Here is a 23220-nt window from a genome sequence, read left to right on the forward strand (position 1 = left end):
ACAGGAATATGAATTTGGGGTTTGCTGTGTAGATTAAATGACATGCACATGAAGTTTTTAGTTCAGTGACTGGCACACACAAAGTTTTTGATATGGAAGTGCGTTTAGATTAAAAAATGGGAGGCAGCCTTGGTCAGTTTGGCTTAGTGGATAGATCGTTGGCCTGGGGACTAAAGGTTCTCGGGTTTGATGCTGGTCAAGGGCACATGCCTGGGTTGCGGGCCCAATCCCCATTAGGGGGTGTGCAGGAGGCAGCCAATCAATGATTCTCTCATCATTGTTTCAATCTCTCTCTCCCTTTCCCTTCCTCTCTGAAATCAATAAAAATATATTTTAAAAAATATAAATATAAATAAATCAATAAAAAATGGGAGGCAGAGAAACATTTAAAGCATATGTATGTCAGTGCTGGTCGATTTCACTCATCATTTAAATTAATTATACAACACTTCCAGATTCATAGAAAAAAAATGCATCAGTGCCCAAAGAAGTCAGGTAAATTGATCAGGTGTCACCAGACAGTGAGTGGTTGAAAGGGGATTAGACTGCCTGTTTCCAAGTCCCAGCTCTTTCCACACTGCAGTGCTGTCTCCCAGGAGAGCTGAAACACAAAGCCAGTTTATTTCAGAAGCCTATTTACCACAGGACAGCTTCATAAATATTTGAGAAAAAATTATTAACCCCTTCCCTCCAAATATAATTATAGGTCTCAACTTATTAGTGACTACCCTCAAACCAATAGTATTATGGGTATCCTTGAGGCAGTTTATATTAAATAATAAAGGAAACATTTAAAATACCTGAAGATTGCATCAGTGAAAAATGAATCTGGAGTGGCAGTGAGAACTCCTTATATGTAAATTGCTAGAACTGCAACTATTTCACCCTCCACCCTTCAAAATAATAGGCAGAATGAAAAATAGGTACAATAGAGAAGCTGCTGAAAAGGAAGAGGGGTATAGGATGGGCAAAAGGGAGACCAATAGATTATTAAAGAAAAGTATTTTCTTGCCAAATCCAAATGATTTGGGAGTATTAGAACTTTTCTTTGAAGTATCACTTAGTAACCCCTTCAGAGCTGAATCATTAAATTGGATGGACCTTCAGTGAGGCAAGTCTTATGTTTTCTCTTTCATGGGCTCTAAAACAAAACATTCTGGTAAAATATCAAACTGTATGTTGAGGTGCAATAATAACTTGAGATGGGAGCTTACTTCTGTCCATAGACACAACATAGGAAGAAGGCATAGTACAGAAAATGCTTTACAAATAAATCTTAATTTTATTAGGAAAAAAATTTTAAACACAAAAGTTTAGAAACAAAATATTTCCTTCAAGAACCATATAAAGGTGATGCTATAACTCTCAATTTATAGAAAATTCATTTAAGATTATGAGTTTTAATTATCAGTGAAGATATTCTCCATACTGCCACCAGAGCCTGGCTTGAATGCTCTGAAGTAACACTTGAAAGCTCCTATTCTTTGAAACTAATCTAAACACACTAAATTGTTGAGAGATTAAAAACCACAGTCACCTAATTACACTCTCTCTCATCTCTTATTCAACAAATGAATCACTTTTCATTACCACTTAGCAGAAGTACATGAATTTCTGCTTAATTAGAAATGTTGTAGATGAAACATTAGCAAGAATGGAGGGGGTCAGGGTAGCTTTGCTGCTTCATTTTAAATTCCTAACAGTAGAGTTTGATAAGAAAAATAGAGAAGTCATTAAATAATTTTAAATTATTTATAAAAATTACTTTGCCCAAATTATACTTCCCCCAGTTTCAAATGTCTATAACAGAATGAAAGAAAAAGCAGTTTGACATTGATTTTAATGAACATTTTAATGTTATTTATAACAGAACATTATGAATACAATGGAAACAAAGTTTTATCGATAAAAAAAATTTCAACACAAAGTGGGAGGTAATAATTTGATACCTATATTATAGTATTTATTTTTAAAAATATTCCCAAGTTTGAGGGTGAAACAATTTTGCATTCCAAACTCTGGAATCATGATTTCTCATGTGAGCTTAATGCAGAATTACAGCAGGAAAACAAAAACATTTTAATTAATTTCCTTTATTTGCCATTAAATCAATAAAATCTTTGACTGCTACAGGTCTCCTTTAATTATATATATTTAACCTCTCTCTATTGGAACCACATTGCTAATGCCTTATTATACACACTTGAAACCAAAACAAAACAAATACTGTATAAAACCTAAAAGTTGACATTGCTGAGTTCTAACATTTATATTTAACTTAAGGTCTTAGTGGATTTTTATCTTTCCAATTTTTTGAAAAGAGACCAAAAAAATAAAAATAAATATTTTTCTCTTTTGACTGTTGCTGATAAATGGTGGCTACAGGGACAAACACGGAAGGAAGCCTTGCCAAGTTAACCACTGCAAATTGTAAATAATGACGGCTAAAACAAACAAAAATACTGGAGGTGGTTTTTTCTTTTCTTTTCTTTTAAAGGAAACAATAGAGCAGTCCTGAAAAAAATATTTTTCCTAGTTCTGCACAGGATAATTATAGCAGAAGATATGGGAAAATTCCCATAGCTATCACCAATTACTTAAAGAAGTTTTGTTACAATAAAAATTTGGATAGTATACTAGCAGTGTTGCTGGAACATTAGCAAAAGTATATACATTCCAGTTACCTTTGATTTAGCCATAATCACATATGTATGCCTTTTTTGGATAAAAATATATTTTTTTATAAAAAACTGATCATCCAACTTTAATGATTTAATATATGGGCTCAAGAGTGGTAGTAAAAGGAACAGATCCAATTATGATAAGGTGATTCAGGGACAGAAAAATCAAGTTCCTCAGGAAAAGAAAAGTATAAAATTAGAGATTCAAACATATTTATTCAGCCCTATTGCAGTCCTCCCGCAAATTATGATGTTAAAATGGGCTCTTCAATTTATCAAGGCTTTTTTTCAATGGTCTCACTACCCCATTGGTCAATTCTCACTGGGAAAATAGTTTGACTGCCTCATCTGAACTGCCCTTGCCTGGCAATTTGAAATACTAGATATTTCACTATTATAAAACACCCTTTTTGGTTCTTTACATACGTTTATTTTAATTAACTAATAAGAGGGGAATTGATTAGCATTTTCCATCCCAACATCACCTATCTGCACCACTAAAAATCCTTCATTCAATCTGCTCCTTTACAATCTCTTATTTGCTAAAGTTGGCGAAATTTGCAAAGGCATCTTGCTTGGGTTGCACAGTTCCAGAAGTCATGGCTAAGTTGGGCATGCCCATTCCCACTGTGCCCGTCAGTCCCATCCCAGCAGTTGACATCCCTATGTTCATGTTCATGCCCATCATGCTCGGGCTAATCATCGGAGTATTTCCAAGAGGGGCCATTCCCATGGTGCCAGTCATCACATTGGGCATGCTCATAGGCATGGGTCCCCCCATCAAAGGGCTAGTTTGGGGCCGGACAGGAAGCATGTTTGATGGAGAACTGAGGTTCACAGCTCCAAAACTTTGGGTCATCACATTCATAGGCTGCTGCATATCTACCAGAAGAAAAGAGACAAAAGAACTTTACCACACTGAATTCTTAGATTCACAGAGCAGAAAAATAATGCAATCTTCCTAACCATCATTATCTGTAAGCCACAATAAAATTCTTTTAGTGATTTTACAAGAGAAGTCAATTAACTTGCATTGTTTGCTCTTGAGAAATATTCAGTGGCTGTTAGCTTTGGTATCCCAAAGATGTGGAAACAGTAAGAATGGCCTGGGGGAAAACAGAAGGCACTTTAAAATCATTTCCACAAAATCTATTGTGGAATCCAACCAAACAAGTTGTCAGGAGCTACTGTGTATCAAAAACCATAAAAAAGTTTAAATCCTGTGACTCACTGTATTTTTAGAATATTATATTAAGGAAAAAAAAAATCACAAGCACAAATAATTATACAAACAAAATTATGGAGTTCTTTTAATAGCAAAAAGCTGGAAACAATAGAAATAACCAACAACAGAGTAACTGTACACTGATATGATAACTATAAAGATCTAAAATATATTTTTCTTAATACTCAATACAGAAAAAAATGTTAATTATGTTGAATGAGAACTGCAAGAAACAAAATATAGACAGAATGATCTCAAGTATTAAAAATACAGGGGTGGTCAAAAGTAGGTTTACAGTTATGAGTATGCAAAACAGTTTATTCTTGTATCATTATAATCACAGCCTTCATGTTTTTTCCATACAAACTGTAAACCTACTTTTGCCCAACTCTGCGATGGGCAAAAGTATGAATTAATGGTGATTATCCATGGATTATGGACTGCAGATGATTTTTGTATCCTTGTTATATTTGCCTATACTAAAAAAATTTTCTACCACTATTTTTATTTTAGTGATAAGGCCCCCAACACTCACCACAATACAGTAAGTTTTATCATGTCAAGAGCAGAATACAAAGTAATTCAATGTGTCAGGAGGGATAACAAGTACTATTTGAAAATAATCTCAAGTGAACACACAGTCTGTTATTCATGGCTTGAAGCAATCCTGGCATCAAGGCAAAAGATTCCATGTACACAAAGAAATGGGAAGTCTTGGGGCAACTTACTCTGTTGTTGAATCATTGTATTGAGCGATGGCTGCTGGGGTTTGGAAGGCTGCATACCAGGTAGCAAGTTGTCTAGGCTGATGTTTACACTGGGGTCAGACCAAGTAGAGGGCAGGGTTTTGCTGACGGACTTCTGGACCATATCTGTATTCTGATTATAGAGAGGATTAGGCTTCTGCAGCACTGTGCTAACATTTTGCAAAGGCTGGAAAATAGAAAAATGCTCTAAAAATTAAGCATCTACTCTATAAAGATTAACAGATGGCAGTTTGATCACAGTAACTCCAAATATATACATAACTTTGTAATAAACTCTTGACACTAAAAAGAACCACAAATGTTCTATACTGTCTCCAATACCCTGAATCACTAACTTCCCCAAAAGTTAGAAGTCCAAATCATGTTTGGGGCAGAAACAAACAACATATTTACACTAATAATTATCTTCCCATTACCCAAAGTCTAAAAGCCACCATCCCAGGTTAGTATAGCTTTAAGGAAATATAATAGTACAAGCAGAATATTTATTCTTACAAAATGGAATTCAGGATATGATTTCTCATGTTATAAAAAGCAAAACAATCAAAACACCAAATTATATTTCATATATCCTGACTGATATTTCCCTGCTCCATGTCCATGTCCATGGACTAAAGTGAACAACACTAGTGGAGCTTGATATTTGTGGACCAATTCAGGAGAAAGAGAAGTTCGGGAGAGAGAAGCAAAGTTGTCTGGCAGTTACTAAGGATAACTGTGAAAAGAACAGAAAAAGGGAAAGGAATAGCAATAGGAAGTATAATTTAAAATGTACCATTGGAAAGAATCACAAAACAGCTGCAACTAAAATTGCAAATAAGAAGATTGGCTTTATGCTTATATCATAAAAAAGAAACTCAAAAATAAACTGGCTTGGGCTTGTTCAGTGGTGTATAGTTCAATTTAATGGTATTAGTGTGGCTTTCATGTCCATTTTCTTAATGTTAGATCTAATTTCTGTTATAAAGAGCAGTCACCTTTTGCTTCTTTCTTCTCTTCCTTCATCCTAACACCCAAAAGAGGAGAATCCACACATTAAAATGAGTAATTAGCCCTGGCCAGTGTTACTCAGTGGTTAAGAGCATTGGCCCTCGGACCTAAAGGTCACAGGTTAGATTCCTGGGTTGCAGGTTCAATCCCCAGCAGGTGCGTGCAGAAGGCAACCTATCTATGTGTCCTTCTCACTTTGATGTTTCTCTCTCTACCTCTCCCCCTCCCTTTCACTTTCTTTAAAAACCAACAGAAAAAATATCCTTGGGTGAGCATTAACAACAACAACAACAAAGAGTAATTAACATCATACACAAATATTCTGAATAGGTTCAATCAAAAATAGTAAGTTCTTGGTACAACTTAAGATATATATATATATATATTCCAACTTTACACTTGTCCAAATTCTAAGTTAGTATTAGGTAAGTGAATTATAAAGCTCCCAATTTTAATTTTCCTTAATGAAAATGAGAGTTAAAAGAAGAGCCTATATAAACATTACATAATGTAGAGCGGGCCCAGAACATGGAACAACATTGATCCTTTTAGGGAATGATTTTCTTTATTAGCAATGGTTGTTTGCAACCAATAAGTGACACTTGAAGAACACGACCAGAGATTTTACTGAGCGAATGTTGGCCATGGGTGAAGCCAATACAGGTATACCTCTTTTTATTGCACTTTGCAGAGATCTTCTGTCAACAAAAAGATTACGACTTGTTGAATGAAGGCTCAGGCAATGGTTAGCATTTTTTAGCAATTAAGAATTTTTAAATTAAGGTGTATATATTTATGTGTGTGTGTGTGTATATATATATATATAGATATTAAGGTATTACACACTTAATAGACTACAATATAGCACAAACATTTTAAGTGCACTGAAAAGACAAAATTCATGTGTCTTGCTTTATTGTGATACTCGCTTTATTGTGGTGGTATGGAACCAAGCCTGCAATATCTATGAGGTATGCTAGTTATTAATTCCTTCTCCTTAAAAACATTTTTTCAAAACTATTAAATACAATTTTTAAAATTAATTCAATAAATTTTCAGCAAGTGCCATCACTGTGCTAGGCACCATGCTTGGCTTTGCATGGACTACAGATGATCGAGAAGGCTTGCCCTCTAGAACTCAAAATGACTATACCAGGGAAAAGTGTGTGTAAGATAAATGCAATGTGCAAAAGCTATCTATACATTACTTGCTCATTTTTGTTTTATGCTAATCTACTATTAAATTAGTTAGAGCATCTCAAAGATTATGAATCACAATTTCCAAGGGAGGAAGACAACTCACCTGTGATCTTGACATGGGCAAACCCAGCCCTACAGTATTAGTGCTCATCATAGAGAAATTCATACTCTGAGAAGATGTCATGGTTGCCTGGGATGAGCCCATAAGATCAAATAGATCTGAAGAATTTGAGGCAGCTGGAGATGGACCTAAAGCTGGTTGTGAGCCACTGACAAGTTCTACAGCTGGCTGTGAGGCACTGCCAAAGAGCTCACCACTGGAAGCAACAGGGCCTGATGGGGCTTGGTTGAAGGCACTCCAATCACCAAACTCTCCATTCCCACTTGTAGTTACTGAGAAAGAGAGAACGGTAAGGGTAAGAAACTTTCTGAAGTGCACAGTACAAATATAACAATCTACAAACTGAAGCAAATTAGAGATGATCTGTGTCCATCCAAATTAACATCTCCAGGTACCACCTCCATCTGGACATTATTCTTTCTCATGATGTTCCATGAGTGTTAACAAGGTAACAAAGAAAAAGAGAAAACTCCTATGAAGTAAAATCTATCTCTTAGCAGGTCAGCAATGACACATCTATATATATAAAAGCCTAAGTGACTGTTTGACCATTCGACTGTTAGCTATGATGCGCACTGACCACTAGGGGGCAGACGTTCAATGCACAGGTATGGAAACATAGAACAGACTGGCAAATCTCAGAGGGAAGTGATTAACCAAAGATCTTATATGCATAGTAGAGGCCCGGTGCACGAATTTGTGCACGAGTGGGGTCCCTCAGCTTGGCTTGCGGGGATTGAGCTGAAACCGGGAGTCTGACATCCCCCGAGGGGTCCTGGATTGCGAGAGGGTGCAGGCAAGGCCAAGGGACCCCACCGGTGCACGGGGCCTCTAGTAGAAAGTATAGTCACAACTTCCCTTCCACCTGAGTTTGCAATATTAAATACGGTTTCAGCTAAACAAAAATGAACTAGCCTGAGGCCCCAAAAAGCAAAAAAAACCTGTAAACTGGCTAAACTTTTTGCTGGGAGATCCAGAATCTTTATGCAAAGAGACACTCATTTCATTAATTTATTATTTTAAAAAGTTCAAAGAAAAATCAAACTACAATTTATACCATCTCATGTAAATAAAACCCAAATTCATGAGATTAAATTTATGAGACAAAAGCAAAATAGCATGGAGAGAAAAAAATAAAATTAAGAGTAGGGTTAGTAAATTTCTGTAAGAAGTTCTCACCCATTTAGCTATGCTCCATTGATAATACAAGGGCTGTAGGTAGCCATAATATATGTATCACCTCAGTACACTGCTTCAAATAGAACTGTAAAATCTATTTATTTAAATAAAATGTGGCTTATTGTCTTCAGAGGGAAACTCATGCTAATATTTTAAAAAAGAAAGGTAACTGTCACTACACTTCAAAGTATAACTACAAGTTTAAGATTTAATGCATTCAATAATATAAAACTTTGTAAGTTAAAAGACTGGTGTTTAAAAATATGGATTTTGTATCTTACTAGCTGTGAAACCCTGAGCAAGCTACTTAAACCTCTCTGTGCCTCACTTAAACAAACAAACACAACCCTAAGTTGTGAAGATTAAGAGGTTTGTTATATTTACTTTGGATTAATTGTGAAAAGACAAGGAAGAGCTAAGATATCATACTCTTTCCTTCAGGTATGCCATATAAAAGTGTAAGTCAAGATTTATAAATTCTTCATACATAATATTAACTATTTTGAACACAATGAATATAAAAACAAGCAATACTTTAAAAAGTTTTCAACCAGGTTACACAAACATCTAAGTAAATAAATCTTTCTTTAAGAAAGGGACAAATAGATAAATATGAATTAAATGGAAGTTGAAAAAGCAAAGTGAAGAAAGCTAAAAACAAAACAGAACCCAGAATCAACCAATGAATGCATCAATAAATGGAACAACAAATTTTAAAAAGTGACATATAAACTGTCATCTGAAAGCAAATAGTTTGTATTTCTAAGTTAATTAACATCATCTCTTTGTACTCCATGTTCACTTACAACTTGGAAATACACTGTTTAGGTGAAAAGGTAACCCAATCACTGCAATACTGTGTCTTATTATGCTAAATATCAAGAGAACAACATTCAGTCTTTAATATTACATTATTTACTGGAGGCCCAGTACATGAAATTCGTGCACGAATAGGCTCCCTAGCCTACCCCCCATCCTCTGCACCCCTGCCCGGCTCCTCCTGCTGGCCCTTGGTCCCCTGTCTGCCAGCAGCACTGCTCGCGCCGGCCCTGCTTGTACCCGCTGACGGCATGGAGCAATTAGAGCCAGCTCTGGCAGTGGGTGCAAGTAGGGGCTACTGCCCCGATCGCCCCTTAGGAGCAGTGGGAGGTGGAGAAACCCTCAGGGGCAATTGGGGCCAGCAGCCGCCACTCACACCCACTGATGGAACTGAGCAATAAGGGCCAGCGCCAGCAGTGGGTGTGAGCGGGGCCGTGGTGCACGGGAGCAAAGAATCTTCAGTAACCACCAGAGGTTCGCCTCATGACAGCCACCAGCACCCTGCCTTGGTCTGGCGCCCCCCCTCACCTGCTCCACCATCCCGCAGCAGTCCATGCCCACCATGTTCCACACGCGCCCCTGGTGGTCAGTGCACGTCATAGCTAATGGTTGAGCTGCTTTAGCATATCATTAGCATATTGTGCTTTAATTGGTTGTTCTGCCATTTGGTCTATTTGCATATTACCCTTTTATTATATAGGGGGAGGAGGATTATCATATTAAAAGGTAAGCACCCCAAAAGAAAGTAATTCACTTAGAAACCCTAAGCTCTACCAACAATTCAATACAAGAACTGGGCTAATATTCATTATATCAGGGTTTTACTAAAACATGTCTCTGATCTTCTTTACAAAAGAGACTGAATTAAGGGTTTACTATTAATTCTATATATTAAACAATTAAAACTAACTAAGTAAGACTTGGATAAAGTATACTTTATGCTGATTTTCTATTTGCTTGATATATAAAACAGAAATAGAATAGAAACTGGGGCAAAATGTGTTGCCCCATCTGAAAACTTTATCTGAGATGATTAATCATGGGTGGAAGATATTTCTAGTGGGGCATATATTATTCAGAAATGATTAATCATTGTTGCAACCATTTCAGCCCCTTGCGTAATGGTGATCAAGTTATATTAATCACATTCACACAGATGAAGAGATGTATCACTTAGTAACAGTAATATATTTGAATTATTTGCATAGTAGGCAACTTTATATATATAAGAACTTGAGAATTACACAGGCAGTCTGTAAAATTAGGGCAATGTTTATCTTCTACTTTGATTTGTCTAAAGCAAGATATGAACCCTTAGAAGGCATACCCACACTTCTAAAAGAAGCAGTTAAATTACTCCATAATTCTGCTTTCTGGGAAATACCTGAAATTTACACAAGTAGGCTGTCAAAATAACCCCAAACCACATTAAAACTATGGCTCTTTCTTCCTAAATCCTTACAAACCTAAACCAGACATTACTAAATACAAATTTTAACCCACTTATTATAACAAAAGATAACTCTACTAGAAATGAGTAATAAGACTAATTCAGTTAAATTACATCTTTCCTCCCTGCCTCCCCTAAGGGTTAAGATTTTTATAGCTAAAATATTTATGTCAATTATATTTCAATTTTTAAAAAGGCAAAAAAAACAAAAAAGCCAACTCCCTAGAACATAGGCTTAAACATCAAGGATTAGGGTCTTTTTTCCCTTTTTAATTAATATTTTTATCTTTCTACCTCTGCCATATACTATGCTAACCGTTTAACTTTGGGAAAGCCTTTGGGCCTCCAACTTTCTAAAATTGCAACTCATGCTTATATATCATTATATTTGTTTGAAGTATACAACATAATGATTCAATATTTGTATATACTGTGAAATGATCACCACAGTAAGTCTAGGGCATTTTTTTACTTTGGCCTAACATGGAATAAGGAAATTTTTCCTGATATCCAATTGCTTACTATTTAAGGATTTGTCAAAATGAAGTTCAATTATCTTTCACAGAAATGCTCTTTGCTCTTAAGATATCCAGATTATAAAGAAATGAATTTTAGTAAGATAGTCTGCCCAAATCTAAGGTCCCTGAATTTCATTCATGAAAATCATAAGCTAAACATAAAGCACAATACCCTTGCTGCTAAAATGAGATTTATCCTTATTCACACTTCCTACCCCCCAATAAAAAATCATAAATTTTATTTATGAATAAAAACAATTTTATTTCGGTGTACCTGAACGGTTTGTGAGCAAATTAATTCCTTTGGCACGATTAAGACATTGGCCCAATAATATACCATTGAATAAATTCACTAGGAATTAGAAATATAACAGGGAAAGAAATGCCAAAAAGCAGCTGACGTGGGAGGGAGAGAGTTTTGTTTTCATAACCTTTTCACGGACCCTAGATTTCTGGCCAATCAAATCGGATCATACCTTGGGAAGGGAAATTGCCTGATGCAGCAGCTGAGCCAAAGTCAGCAAATCCACCAAATAAATCAGCTGATGCTCCTAGAAATTTAGTATGAGGAAAAAGTTAAACTGTTAGAACCACAGAACAATTGATAGTAATTTCAGGAAGCCATTTTAGCACCACACTTAAAATATACCCACTATTAGAGGGCCCAGACCAGCCATGGGCAAACTACGGCCCGCGGGCCGGATCCAGCCTGTTTGAAATGAATAAAACTAAAAAAAAAAAAAAAAAAAAAAAAAAAAAAAAGACCGTACCCTTTTATGTAATGATGTTTACTTTGAATTTATATTAGTTCACACAAACACTCCATCCATGCTTTTGTTCCGGCCCTCCAGTCCAGTTTAAGAACCCATTGTGGCCCTCGAGTCAAAAAGTTTGCCCACCCCTGGCCCAGACCCATCATAAAAACTAGTTTGTTGATCTAGGTTTTCATGTCACCATGTTCTCTTTAAGCTACCACAGACTCTTACTTTCCTCAGTTCTGTGTCTAGTAGGATAATTGACCCTTCTCGCTTATATTTCATGAACATAATGTGGGCATGCAGTTTATCCAGCCAACTGTGGTATTTATAAGGATCTTCTATAGATGCTAAAACCTGGGTAAAATGTTGCTGGGAAATACGATAGTCACATAATCTCAAAATACCACCCCACTGATTATTTAGTAAATACCAAGGGGTGAAGCTACTTTTACAATGGAGAAGTTGGATGGATAACAACTGATGTGATCAACTTAATAATGAGACAAAATAGTATTCATGGACTCATTACTGTAAGGAACTGAAAAGGCGATCATCACGCATGTAGAAAATTCCTGCTAAAAATATTAAATCTGAATCTAATGAGGAATGAATCAAATACAAATACAAATTGAGGACATTCTGTAAAACTACTCTTAAGACTTCAAAAAATGTCAACATCATAAAAGACAAAAAGGACTGGGACTGCGCTAAATTAAAGGAGCCTAAAGAAACATGACAAGTAAATGAAATGCATGATCCTTGATTGGACTCTGCATTTTTAAAAAAGGGCTATCCTGAAATGACATAATTGAGACACCAGAGAAATTTGAATATGGTCTGTATATTATTAGATACTAATAGTGTTTTAATGTTAAATTTCCCAAGTATGATAATTATATTGTGATTAAAAAGGAGAATTCCCTTGTTGTAAGAAGATACATGCTGAAATATTTTAGGGGCAAAAAGTCATGATGTTTGCAATTTTCCCTTGCATGGTACACAATAAAACAACAAGAGAACTAAGGAGAGAAAGAAAATATGGCAAATTTTATGTAGGTTTGAAATTTAAAAAAATAAAAGTTAGGGGAAAAAACTTTGTTTAGTTCATGAGCAAGCAAATATTTGCATTTTTATTACATGAAAAAGTAACCGCTTTTTGCTACTTCTAAACTGGTGTTTTTAAAGGGGTGAGATCCAAATCAATCTCTGTGCATAACATCACATTCTCATACAATGAGACACTACTTGTAAACACTACTTGGGTAAGAATATTTACTTTTATCTACAATTTGAACAGTAACATTAAATTAAATTTTAATATTCCATTTCTCTCCAATTATCACTTAAATAGCAACAGCCAAAGGATCTAAAACCTTAAATAGTTGTCCTTATTTTTGTTTGTCCTTAAAGATTTCACCTTTTAAGAGTCACAAACTTAGAAGTTTAGAGCGGCAGTTCAATTATGGTGCTTTTAGTGTTATGCGAACATTATACAGGTTACATCACAGCTGCTTAGCCTGCAGTGCTTAGAAACTAGCCAGGTGGGACTGGAACATCTGGGCTGCACTCAAACACCACCAGGGACAGCTTCCAACATCTGGTGCCATTTCTGAATTGTCTTATCGCTGCAAGACATTCTGCCCCATCTGCTACACTCAACTGGGTTAATTAAACTAGAACCATCTCCCCTTCTTAATAAATGGCCAGCAGTAATAAAAGGAACAAATCAATTTTGGATACATGTGTGTTTATTATTTCTTTTTAATGCACATTTATTGAAGTCAAATATCAGCAGGCATAACTAATTCTTCATTCTTTCACCTTATTACAGATGCACATATTCACACATATCCTCACTCAGCATAAACTAACTCCCATCCCACCAAGGCCAAGGTTCTCTACTTCTATCAACACTACAGCTCATACATCTACTTTTGCTTTGTCCAAAGGATATCACAGTGACTTGTTTTTCTCTTTATAGGTACATACGTCATTATAAAATGTGACAAGGGGCACAAAAGCTCAATGACCTATATTTTTAAACTACTTAAACAGGCACATATATTAATAAAAAAAAATAGCAGGGAAATGAATGTTGCAAACAGTTGCTGCTTAATATTCATAAGTTGTCTTCTGTAATGTTCCTTCATGTTCAAAATATTGATCAAAGTATACTTACTGTTAGGTAACAAAAGGATAATCATTTACTATAACATTAAGGGATTTGAAAATTGGGGATTATTTTAATTTGCTTCATCCAAGCAGTGAATAAGCATCAATATGTAATTTATTATGCCAAACAAGTGAGGAATCTTTAAATCCTATTCAGTCTGGGCTACAAAGAAAATTCATGTTGCAGGTAAAAGCAGAGTACTGTAAATTACAACTTCAAATTGGGTAAGATATTTATTTTTGTCATATCCTGAATATAATATTTTAGATAATTACCTACCTTGGTTATTCTACTGTTCTACCTTCTAACACAGGGGTGGGCAAACTTTTTGACTCGAGGGCCACAATGGGTTCTTAGACTGGACCGGAGGGCCGGAACAAAAGCATGGATGGAGTGTTTGTGTGAACTAATATAAATTCAAAGTAAACATCATTACATAAAAGGGTACGGTCTTTTTTTTTTTTTAGTTTTATTCATTTCAAACGGGCCGAATCCAGCCCGCGGGCCGTAGTTTGCCCACGGCTGTTCTAACACCTAAATTAAAACTATACTATATTTATAGCATACCTCTAGCAAATATTACTCTTCTCCATCCATACTATAAAGGAATTTGTTTTCAACATGACTAATTTAAGAACACTGGGAGTGACGAATGGAAACATTCTGGGTAGCTAAACTGATTACAGAGTTGTACCAATACGCCAAGGTTGTGGGTTCAATTCCTGGTCAGGGCACATATAAAAACCAACCAATGAATGCATACATATGTGGAACAAGAAATTGATGTTTTTTCCTCTCTCCCTCCCTTCCTTTCTTTCTCTAAAATCAGTAAATAAAAAAATTTAAAAAAAGAATGGAAACATACACACTTAACTATTTTACAGACAGAAACCACCCTTCCTCGAAAAGAATTTATCTTTTATCTTCTGAAGTGCCAGAAATTATGATTCTACTTGTGTTTTTACACAATTTGATCTTCAACTCCGAAAATTACCTTAAAATTTAAAAATCTCTTTATTTTATTTAGGAAAAGTCTTCTCCTAGAAGGGACTATCCATACCTATATGCATGATGTTATTCATACCAATGCCTTAAATTCAACAGAAATTTTCTATACTTAAGCATTTCCCCAGATAACTTCTATCTAAGGGAATTTAAATCAAAGAGTCTATCAAAAAATGCTGCATGTGGAAGACTGCTAAATTTCACACCAAGAGCTATCCTTCAAGATTCCCACATGAGAGCTGTCATTATAAATGAACCATTTCCATCTGCCTTTTCAGAGTAGCAAGGAGGTTATTTACAGTCACCAGCTGGGAACATGTATTTTCCAAAGCAATACTGTGAGAACAGGAAAAATATAGCTGAACTACAAATGAAATTTCCTTCAACAAAAAAAATTTAATGTAGATTGCATTAGGAAAACAAACTTCTGCATAAAAAATTCTAACACAAAATTTTTTTAAATGACAAAAAATGTAAATACAACAAATTTAAGAAATTCTTTAAAAAACCACTTAAGAATAAACACCCCAATTAAAAAAATGGACAAAAGATTTGCCACACAATAAATGCTAAGATATATTGACTGAATATATAGAAAATGTATTTTAAAAAGAATATTTACTGAAATTAATAGTTAACTCTACGGTCAATCACTTGTTTTCCATCAAATTTCTAGTGAAATTTCTAGCATTACTTTTATAGTGAAAAGAGAATATATTAAAATTTTTTACTTTTGTAAATTTGGCTTAAACTAGAGACAACTTCCAGGAAACTCTAATATATAAATTGATGTATTAAGGATGTAACAACGCGGTTCATATTTATGTAAATATCCTCAACAAACTTTAGAGATTATTAGATACAGGTAATAGGTTCAAATGTAAATGTAATGAACATTTTGATTTGATATACTTTAATATTTAAAAAAAGTTAACTTAAAAAAAAGAAATCAAAACATATGCAAATCATGTAATGTCTATCAACTATGGTGTATTTTGTCTTCAACACCATTTATTGTACTAGAAATAACTTATTTAATAGTATGTTAACGATGACCTAAATTCCTTAATTACAAAGGGACAAAGAAGACAACATGAACTTTTAAAGTGAGATATACTTAAAAAATGAAATGGAATGGTTTTGGGTGTTCTATTTCTAATTGGCTTATTTTCTAAAAACTTTAAAATATTATTCATTTTAAAATGTTTACTTAGAAATGTCCTGTATATAAAAGCCACCAAAATATTATCTGAATACAGATTTTAAAAGAATATCACCACAGTGGGACATTTATCAAAATAGTCTCAAGTAAATCTTTAAAAAAATTTTTTTTAAAAACATTTTTATTGATTTCAGAAAGGAAGGGAGAGGGAGATAGAAACATTAATGATAAGAGAAAAATCACTGATCGGATGCCTCCTGCATGCCCCCTACTGGGGATTGAGCCTGAAACCCAGGCATGTGCCCTGACCAGGAATTGAACCATGACTTCCTGGTTCATAGGTGGACACCTAACCACTGAGCAACACTGGCTGGGCTCAAGTAAATCTTGATGAATGGGTTTCACATGTATATTTCTAAACCTGGTAAATATCCTACAATGATTTTACCACATGGATATTTTTGAAGTTGTTAACAATAAGGATATAACATATAAAAAGAGAAAATCTAAACATTTTCTCAGAGATTTATCTGGTGAGCAGTACAGATGCCATATCTGCTTAGGTTTATAGTTTGTGTCCATTTTATGTGCATGATAGTAACATTATAAGCATAGGCACATCTGGTAAATGACACCCAATGGCATACCAAATAGCAGTGCTAACTAACATGGTAGATTCTTAGACTTCCTCATGTGTATGTAGGTGCTAAAGATTTAATGTCCAATTTTTTCACTGCTGAATTCAATTTCAAATATATTACTAAAATAGATATTTTGGGTAACAGAATTTATATATTGATTGGGAAAGTCTGCACAAACTGGTTAAACATACTGTTTCAAATAGGAGATGACTTCCCACATGCAATTGTGTGTGTGTTTTTAAGAGAATATTAAGCTAAACCTTCCAGATTTCATTTGTGTCAATTACTATATTAATATTAATTGCTATTTCCATTTAATCAATCTACTGTTTGCACTGGAGAAGAAAACCACACAAAGTGTTCCTGTCAAGCAAATAAGCATGTAGGTATTTAATAATCCTCTCTGTTCACAGCAATCACGGAGGGAAAATGTTACATCCACTCATCTGACCTTCTTAGTCATTTCTTCTCTGATTGCTCCATTAACACTTTCCACAAATGCACGAAAGGGGCTCTTTAATATTTCATGCCATGAAGTCCAAAATAGTTGATATTCTATGACACTATTTCTTTATTATAGGACTTCATGCCAGCTGCCAGTTAATATACTTCAGTTAAAATCTTAAACATACAAAAAGCACATAAACTGTTAAGAAAACTAATGCAGTTGTTTGTAACCTTACGCATGACAGTTCAATAGAGTTTAAAGGATAATTTTAGAAACATTTTATAGTTACAGAAAAAAATGGGAATTAAAGAATTTCAGAAACTAGGTGGAACCAGACACACTATGAGTTCATTCCCAGTCCAAGACTGTTATGATAGTGGGCAAGGAGAAGAAAATCACAGGAGACTTCATATGAGTTATATGTACTGCACTATTAATGAAGTGACTTCCATCCGACTTCCACTTAGACACTAATGTCAATTTTAATCCAGTTTTAGAAAATCATTACACACAACTAGGAACAATAAACTTATTTTTGCACATTACTTATATACCAATCTTGCCATCTACAATTTAATGTGAAATGAAATTTAAACAGGTTGGGGAAAATTGTTTTTAAAGAGAAATTTTATTTATTAAGCTGTTTGACCTGTTGCACAGGAGTTTAAGTTTATTAGAACTCTATAATCACTGAATGCAATATAAAATCTCAATTTTCTTTAAGCATGTTTGTAACTAAGTAACTACTTGTGACTCTTGATTAACAATTACTGCATTTCCACCACTTGACCTTCCCAAGAAGGCAAGAACTCTGTTTTACTAAGCATTATATTCCTCCAGCACCCAGACCTGTGTCTGGTTCAACAAATACTTGTTGAATAAATGAATGAACTCTAGGCATGGCTGATACTGAAAGACAGAAGATTCAGCACAAGATAGTAACACAAGCAGAGCAGTACATTTTGCTTATGAAGAAAGCAAAGGACCCCAAATAGTCAGTGGTAAAGACATTAAGGAAATACTAAATCATCGATAAAATATTTAAGCACCCTTCTTCCTTATTTCAGGCAACTAGACAATTCCCCCCAAGTAAGGCTCAAGTCTCACTAATTTCATATTAAAAATAAATCCACAACAAAAAAATTTTTCATTCCACCTTTTATTTGACATTTTAAAAAACTTCTCTTAAACCAAGGTTTCTAAAAAATAAAAAGCCAATGTGGAAGCTTACCTGTTGATTGGCTGGGGCCATCAAACAGATCAACAAGGTCACCGGATGACTTGCTACTAGGCATTGAAGTCTGAAAATACACAGACAATTAATAAGCTTAGAAAACTAATTTTCATTATATTTTCTGAATCTGCTGTACTCTAATTTCCAACTTAGACACAAATACCTGTAATTATCTTACTAGGGGTAGATTTAGTTTTCTTGAAAAAACAGATGTGACTCAGAAATCCTTATGGAGAGATCGTTTCTGTAACATCCACATTCCTCTTTTCCCTAACTCATTGTTTCTTATTACATTTCACTCTGGAACATATACTTTCTACTCAATCTTAATGCTATGTATCGGAATCATGAGAAGCATTAAGAAGTACATATGCCCAGCCTCATCTCAATATATTGAGTCATACTGCCCGGGTTGGAATCTTGGCCTGTACAGTCTTACAAAGCTCCCTTGATAATTCCAATGCTTCAGAATGTCTGAGATCCACTGGATTACAGGCCAACATTCTATCAAGCTCTAAAATTCTATGATTCTGTGAACTTTAGCAACACTTACTGTTTACATACTATGTAAGTCAGTATAATTCTATTTTATTTGATATACCTTGACATTAATTATTTCATATTTAGTTCCCAAACTAAATATTGGGGCTGGAGTTGTAATATGATTTTTCTCTTCCCCATAGTGCCAAGCACTATGAAGCATATGCTATACATTCAATACATACACATTACATGAGAACAGAATTGCTAGGCAATAGGGAAACACTGAGTTCCTAGGCTTGTTAATTTGAGCTTTGAAGATTAAAATATTGTATCATGGTTCAAAAAGGCCTTGAGATTGAAAGAGATCTGCAACAGTTGAGAAACTTTTCAAGAACTGACCTTCTGAACTTTTTTTTTGTAGTAAAAACAAAATAAAAAATATAAAATATTTATGGCAGAGTGACAATATTCAGACTGTACTACAATTGATACTTAAAATCCTACAAAATATAAAAATCTTGATTTATTGTTTAGAAACTATGCAGTTGGGATAATTTTCTTCATGCAACCTTAAATGAATTCTCCACATAATAACCATCATGTATTTGGGTTTTAACTATTTATTAGATCCTGTACTGCCACCATCAGTAAAATAACTATATCCACAACAGGGGGAATCTAAGACCAGAAAGAAGTAACAGCCATATCCGCTCTTTAACTACAACTAAAGTTGAGTTGTAATTTTGAGGTTTTTATCAAAACTTGAAAAGAGCAAATGTGAGTGAAATTATATACTAGTAACTAGAAGGTATTCGGCAAAAGTTCACATAGTACTTGTTCTTCTTTTTGTTTTTTTAATACTCACCCAAGGATATTTTTTCCATTTACTTTTAGGGAGAGTGGAAGAGAGAGGGAAAGAAACATTGATGTGAGAGAAACACATTGACTGGTTGCCTACTGCATGAGCCCTGACCAGGACCCAGGCCTGGAGAGGAGCCTGCAACCAAGGTACATGCCCCTGACCAGAATAGAACCTGGGACTCTTTGGTCTGAAGGCCGAAGCTCTATCCACTAAGCCAAACCGGCTAGGGCATACATACTACTTGTTCTTGACAATAAGTAGGACAAGCTTTATTTTTAGTCATCTACTATTTGCAGGATGCATTAGAAAAATGTTTCCCCTAGTTTTTAGCTACTTCTGATGCAAAGATACAAGATGAGCAAACACTGGTAGGGGGAGTGACAAAACAATTTAGCTTTTTTGAGATAAATCTCCCTCTTTGGCACATTTCTGTCTAAAAGACTAGCTGTGAGTGCTTACAGCTCTTTTTTTTAATTTGTCCAGCAGGTCTTCCTGTTTTTACCGGAAGGCCCCCCCCCCCCAAAATAAATAAAATAAAGGACTAGCTGTGACCAGGTATCTAGTAGGTGAACATCCATTTCTGTAGTGAATAAAAAATAAATGAGGAAGGTACAAGAGCAAGAGCTACTATGGATCAGTAGTGTCCACCAAATAAATAAGCTTCCCACTTAAAGGCGCCATCTCTGTATTAAATGAGACCATTTCCCCTATACATCTACTTGGTCCTCTTTTGCCCTTTCTTACAACTTCCAAATATTCCCATGTTTTCTTTAGTGAATCTCGTTGTACTTGGTAACCAGAGGTGTAACTAGACGGAAACAGATGTACTATATTCTGATTCACAACCTTTCCCAAATGAACCAAGAGTGTCATTTCTACTTTCATAGAAAGTGCAGACATTCATTCAGGAATTAGACAGATTTCTTTCCCCTAAGAGATTTCTTATTATTAATGAATGACTCTGAGTAATACATGCCAAATGATCTATAATTAATATGATTGTCTGGAAATGCCTAAGCCTACTAATGCAGTAATTCTAAAAGTAATTTATAAAAATAAAACTGTGTATAATGTGTAAATTCGTGCCATTCCCACCTTCACTGAAGACTGAGGCGTATGAGTTGAAGCATTCTGATCTGGACTTGCTTTGTCCCCTGTGTAATGTGCTGCCGCTCCAAGATCAATGGTTTTGGAAGGATTTGCTGTGCGCTTGTGCCTGGTTGTGGTGGTCTCTGTGGCTTGTGTGATATGGATATGCTTTGTCGTCACAGTCTCCTCTTCATCTTTGAATTCACCTTTGGGAGATCTGCCTCTTCTTGCTTTCTTTTCCTCATCACTATCGCTAAAAGATATTAAAAATAAAGCAAAATAATAAGACTAGGGATTATTTTAAAATGGAGTCCTCGGTGACTTGAGCTAGAGAATTTCAAATACAGTAACTCTAAAATTCCATACTTTGACTATTTGACAGGGATCAACAGAATATTATCTAAGCTATATGAATAATGACATGTGTGTGTTGGGGAGGGAAAGTGGGAACCCAACCAATTCCCTAGATAAGTCTAAAACACTGCTATAAAAATGTATTTACATAAATGTGTACAAACAAAAAATATCTGAAATAAATGAAGTGCTTATTTATTATAGATTTAAATCTTAATTAAAAATTAACAGATTATCGTATCAGAATCAAAAGAGGAGACCCTAGGAGTTCCAACATCTGCATTTGATGACCATTTTTTTGAAATGGATTGTGTGGGACTATCGTTCCATTTATATAACTTAATTCTGTCATTGACTCTCATATACTAATGCAATACATAAGAAAATATTTCAATTTCTATGGATATGTTTTAAATATTATCATTTAAATTAAAATGATTAAACACTATAAATGCAGAGAAATATAAGGTAATACACTTTACAACAACTGTGCTCTTTTTTACTATAATATCAGTAGATCAAATACATTGCTTCACAGAAAACAAATCTTTAAAACAAATATTTACAATGTTTTGAAATGTTTTTTCAGGCACATTCAAAAAGATTTTTTTAACAGTGTAGAAGAAAAAATACAAAATGAGTAAAAAAACCCGAGTTTTTCATATGCCATGAATTAAAAAATGCCAGCACTAGTCCATTTTTCAGTAATAAAGCATTGGGGTTTTTGTGGTTTTCTTTGGTGCAAGTAGAACACAGAGAGAAATTATCTAAAGTATACTCCATTACCTATATTAATTTTAGAGTAGGTGGTTTATAAATCTTAATTTTAAAATACCCTGAAATAAAATACTGAAAATTCTCTTTAAAACTATGACTATTATTACTAAATGTAATTTAACTCAGACTAATCTAACACAATTTCTACTTAAATATAAACACATTTGAATGGTTTCATTCTAAATCTGTATAAATCAAGGATCAAGAAGAATGGCTTCCTACACACAGCAAAGGGATTAAATGCATTTTTTTTTTTTTTTTTTTTTATCTATAAGCATTTTAGGGAATCTACAAATCCTGAGTAAGTGTTTAAAAGCCCTTATCACTTACTATATAACTTCTCAGCACAAATGACCTAAAGATCCCCATCATCAGTCCTGTAAGTAAAACAGAAATTTCATACCTTTCTGAGGTCCAATTTTATTTCAATACAAAGTAATTTCTTTACAATTTGATAACATACACCTGACTAGCACACAATGAAATGGAAGCCTCAGATCTGATCTATGTTCAAAAATTTTTGAATTTAATAATGAACTAAGAAGTTTAAAATTCTAGTAATATGCCAGAGTAACATGCAACTTTGTCCAAAAATCTACTCTTTTCCTTACAAATACTCCAAGATGTAAAGTCCCTGGTGTGCCCTTTAATTACTAGGATAAAAAATACACACTGTATTTTCAATCTTAAACTTGGATACTCTCTATATAAGAGAGTTAGGAACTCTAGCAGATCCTGTCTTAGAGTCAACATAGAAAAAAAATCAAGGTAGAAAAAGAAAAAAAACAAGAATAAGACGACAAAAGCCCAGAAAGAAAAACTGAGAATGTGGGAATGGAAGGGCTAAGGAAAGTACTAACACCAGAATACATTGATGTCTAACCACCTTATCTACCTGATTCCCACACTTCTTCAGGAAACAGCAATAGAATATACGGCTTCTGTATTTTCTAAACCAAAATAAAAATGTAAACACACAGGCCACAAGAACATTAATGAGAGAAAAATTGCACAGAATATTTGAAGTAGGCACCGTTTCCCAAAGTTTAGTATTTATTACCATATGTAACTATTTCAGTATTAAAGAGCTAGAAATGTAGTTATAAAATAGATATACATATTCAAAGCACTAAAAATAAATTCTAGCTCTTCAAAGATCATATCTAGAAACATTGTTGAAAAAGACAGGAATTCCAGGGATTTAATATATATGAAAACACTAAACAAATATTAAAAAATCCCTAGTTTCAAAATTATATTTCCTCTTTTGATGACCCCTAAATC

At 34.5% G+C, this 23220-nt stretch overlaps 1 protein-coding gene across 4 annotated transcripts in view; it reads right to left on the reverse strand.

The window, feature by feature from the left end:
- Positions 1–1822: 1822 nt before the first annotated feature.
- CLINT1 (clathrin interactor 1) overlaps positions 1823–23220 on the reverse strand; it is a 54850-nt gene continuing 33452 nt past the window's right edge. The window contains exons 7-12 of one of the 4 annotated variants that reach the window (XM_081092655.1): positions 20812–21058; positions 18369–18438; positions 11427–11501; positions 6967–7256; positions 4635–4785; positions 1823–3563 (exon numbers count right to left, since the gene is read on the reverse strand). In XM_081092655.1, the coding sequence (XP_080948781.1) occupies positions 3217–3563; positions 4635–4785; positions 6967–7256; positions 11427–11501; positions 18369–18438; positions 20812–21058 (1180 nt within the window). In that variant the 3' untranslated portion in view covers positions 1823–3216. Of the gene's footprint in view, positions 3564–4634; positions 4840–6966; positions 7257–11426; positions 11502–18368; positions 18439–20811; positions 21059–23220 lie in introns of all 4 variants that reach the window. The other 3 variants (XM_081092654.1, XM_081092657.1, XM_081092656.1) reach the window with 3 other exon arrangements.

The sequence above is a fragment of the Myotis nattereri genome, assembly GCF_964212035.1.
Source record: "Myotis nattereri genome assembly, chromosome: 5".
In the NCBI taxonomy this organism is placed as follows: Eukaryota; Metazoa; Chordata; class Mammalia; order Chiroptera; family Vespertilionidae; genus Myotis; species Myotis nattereri.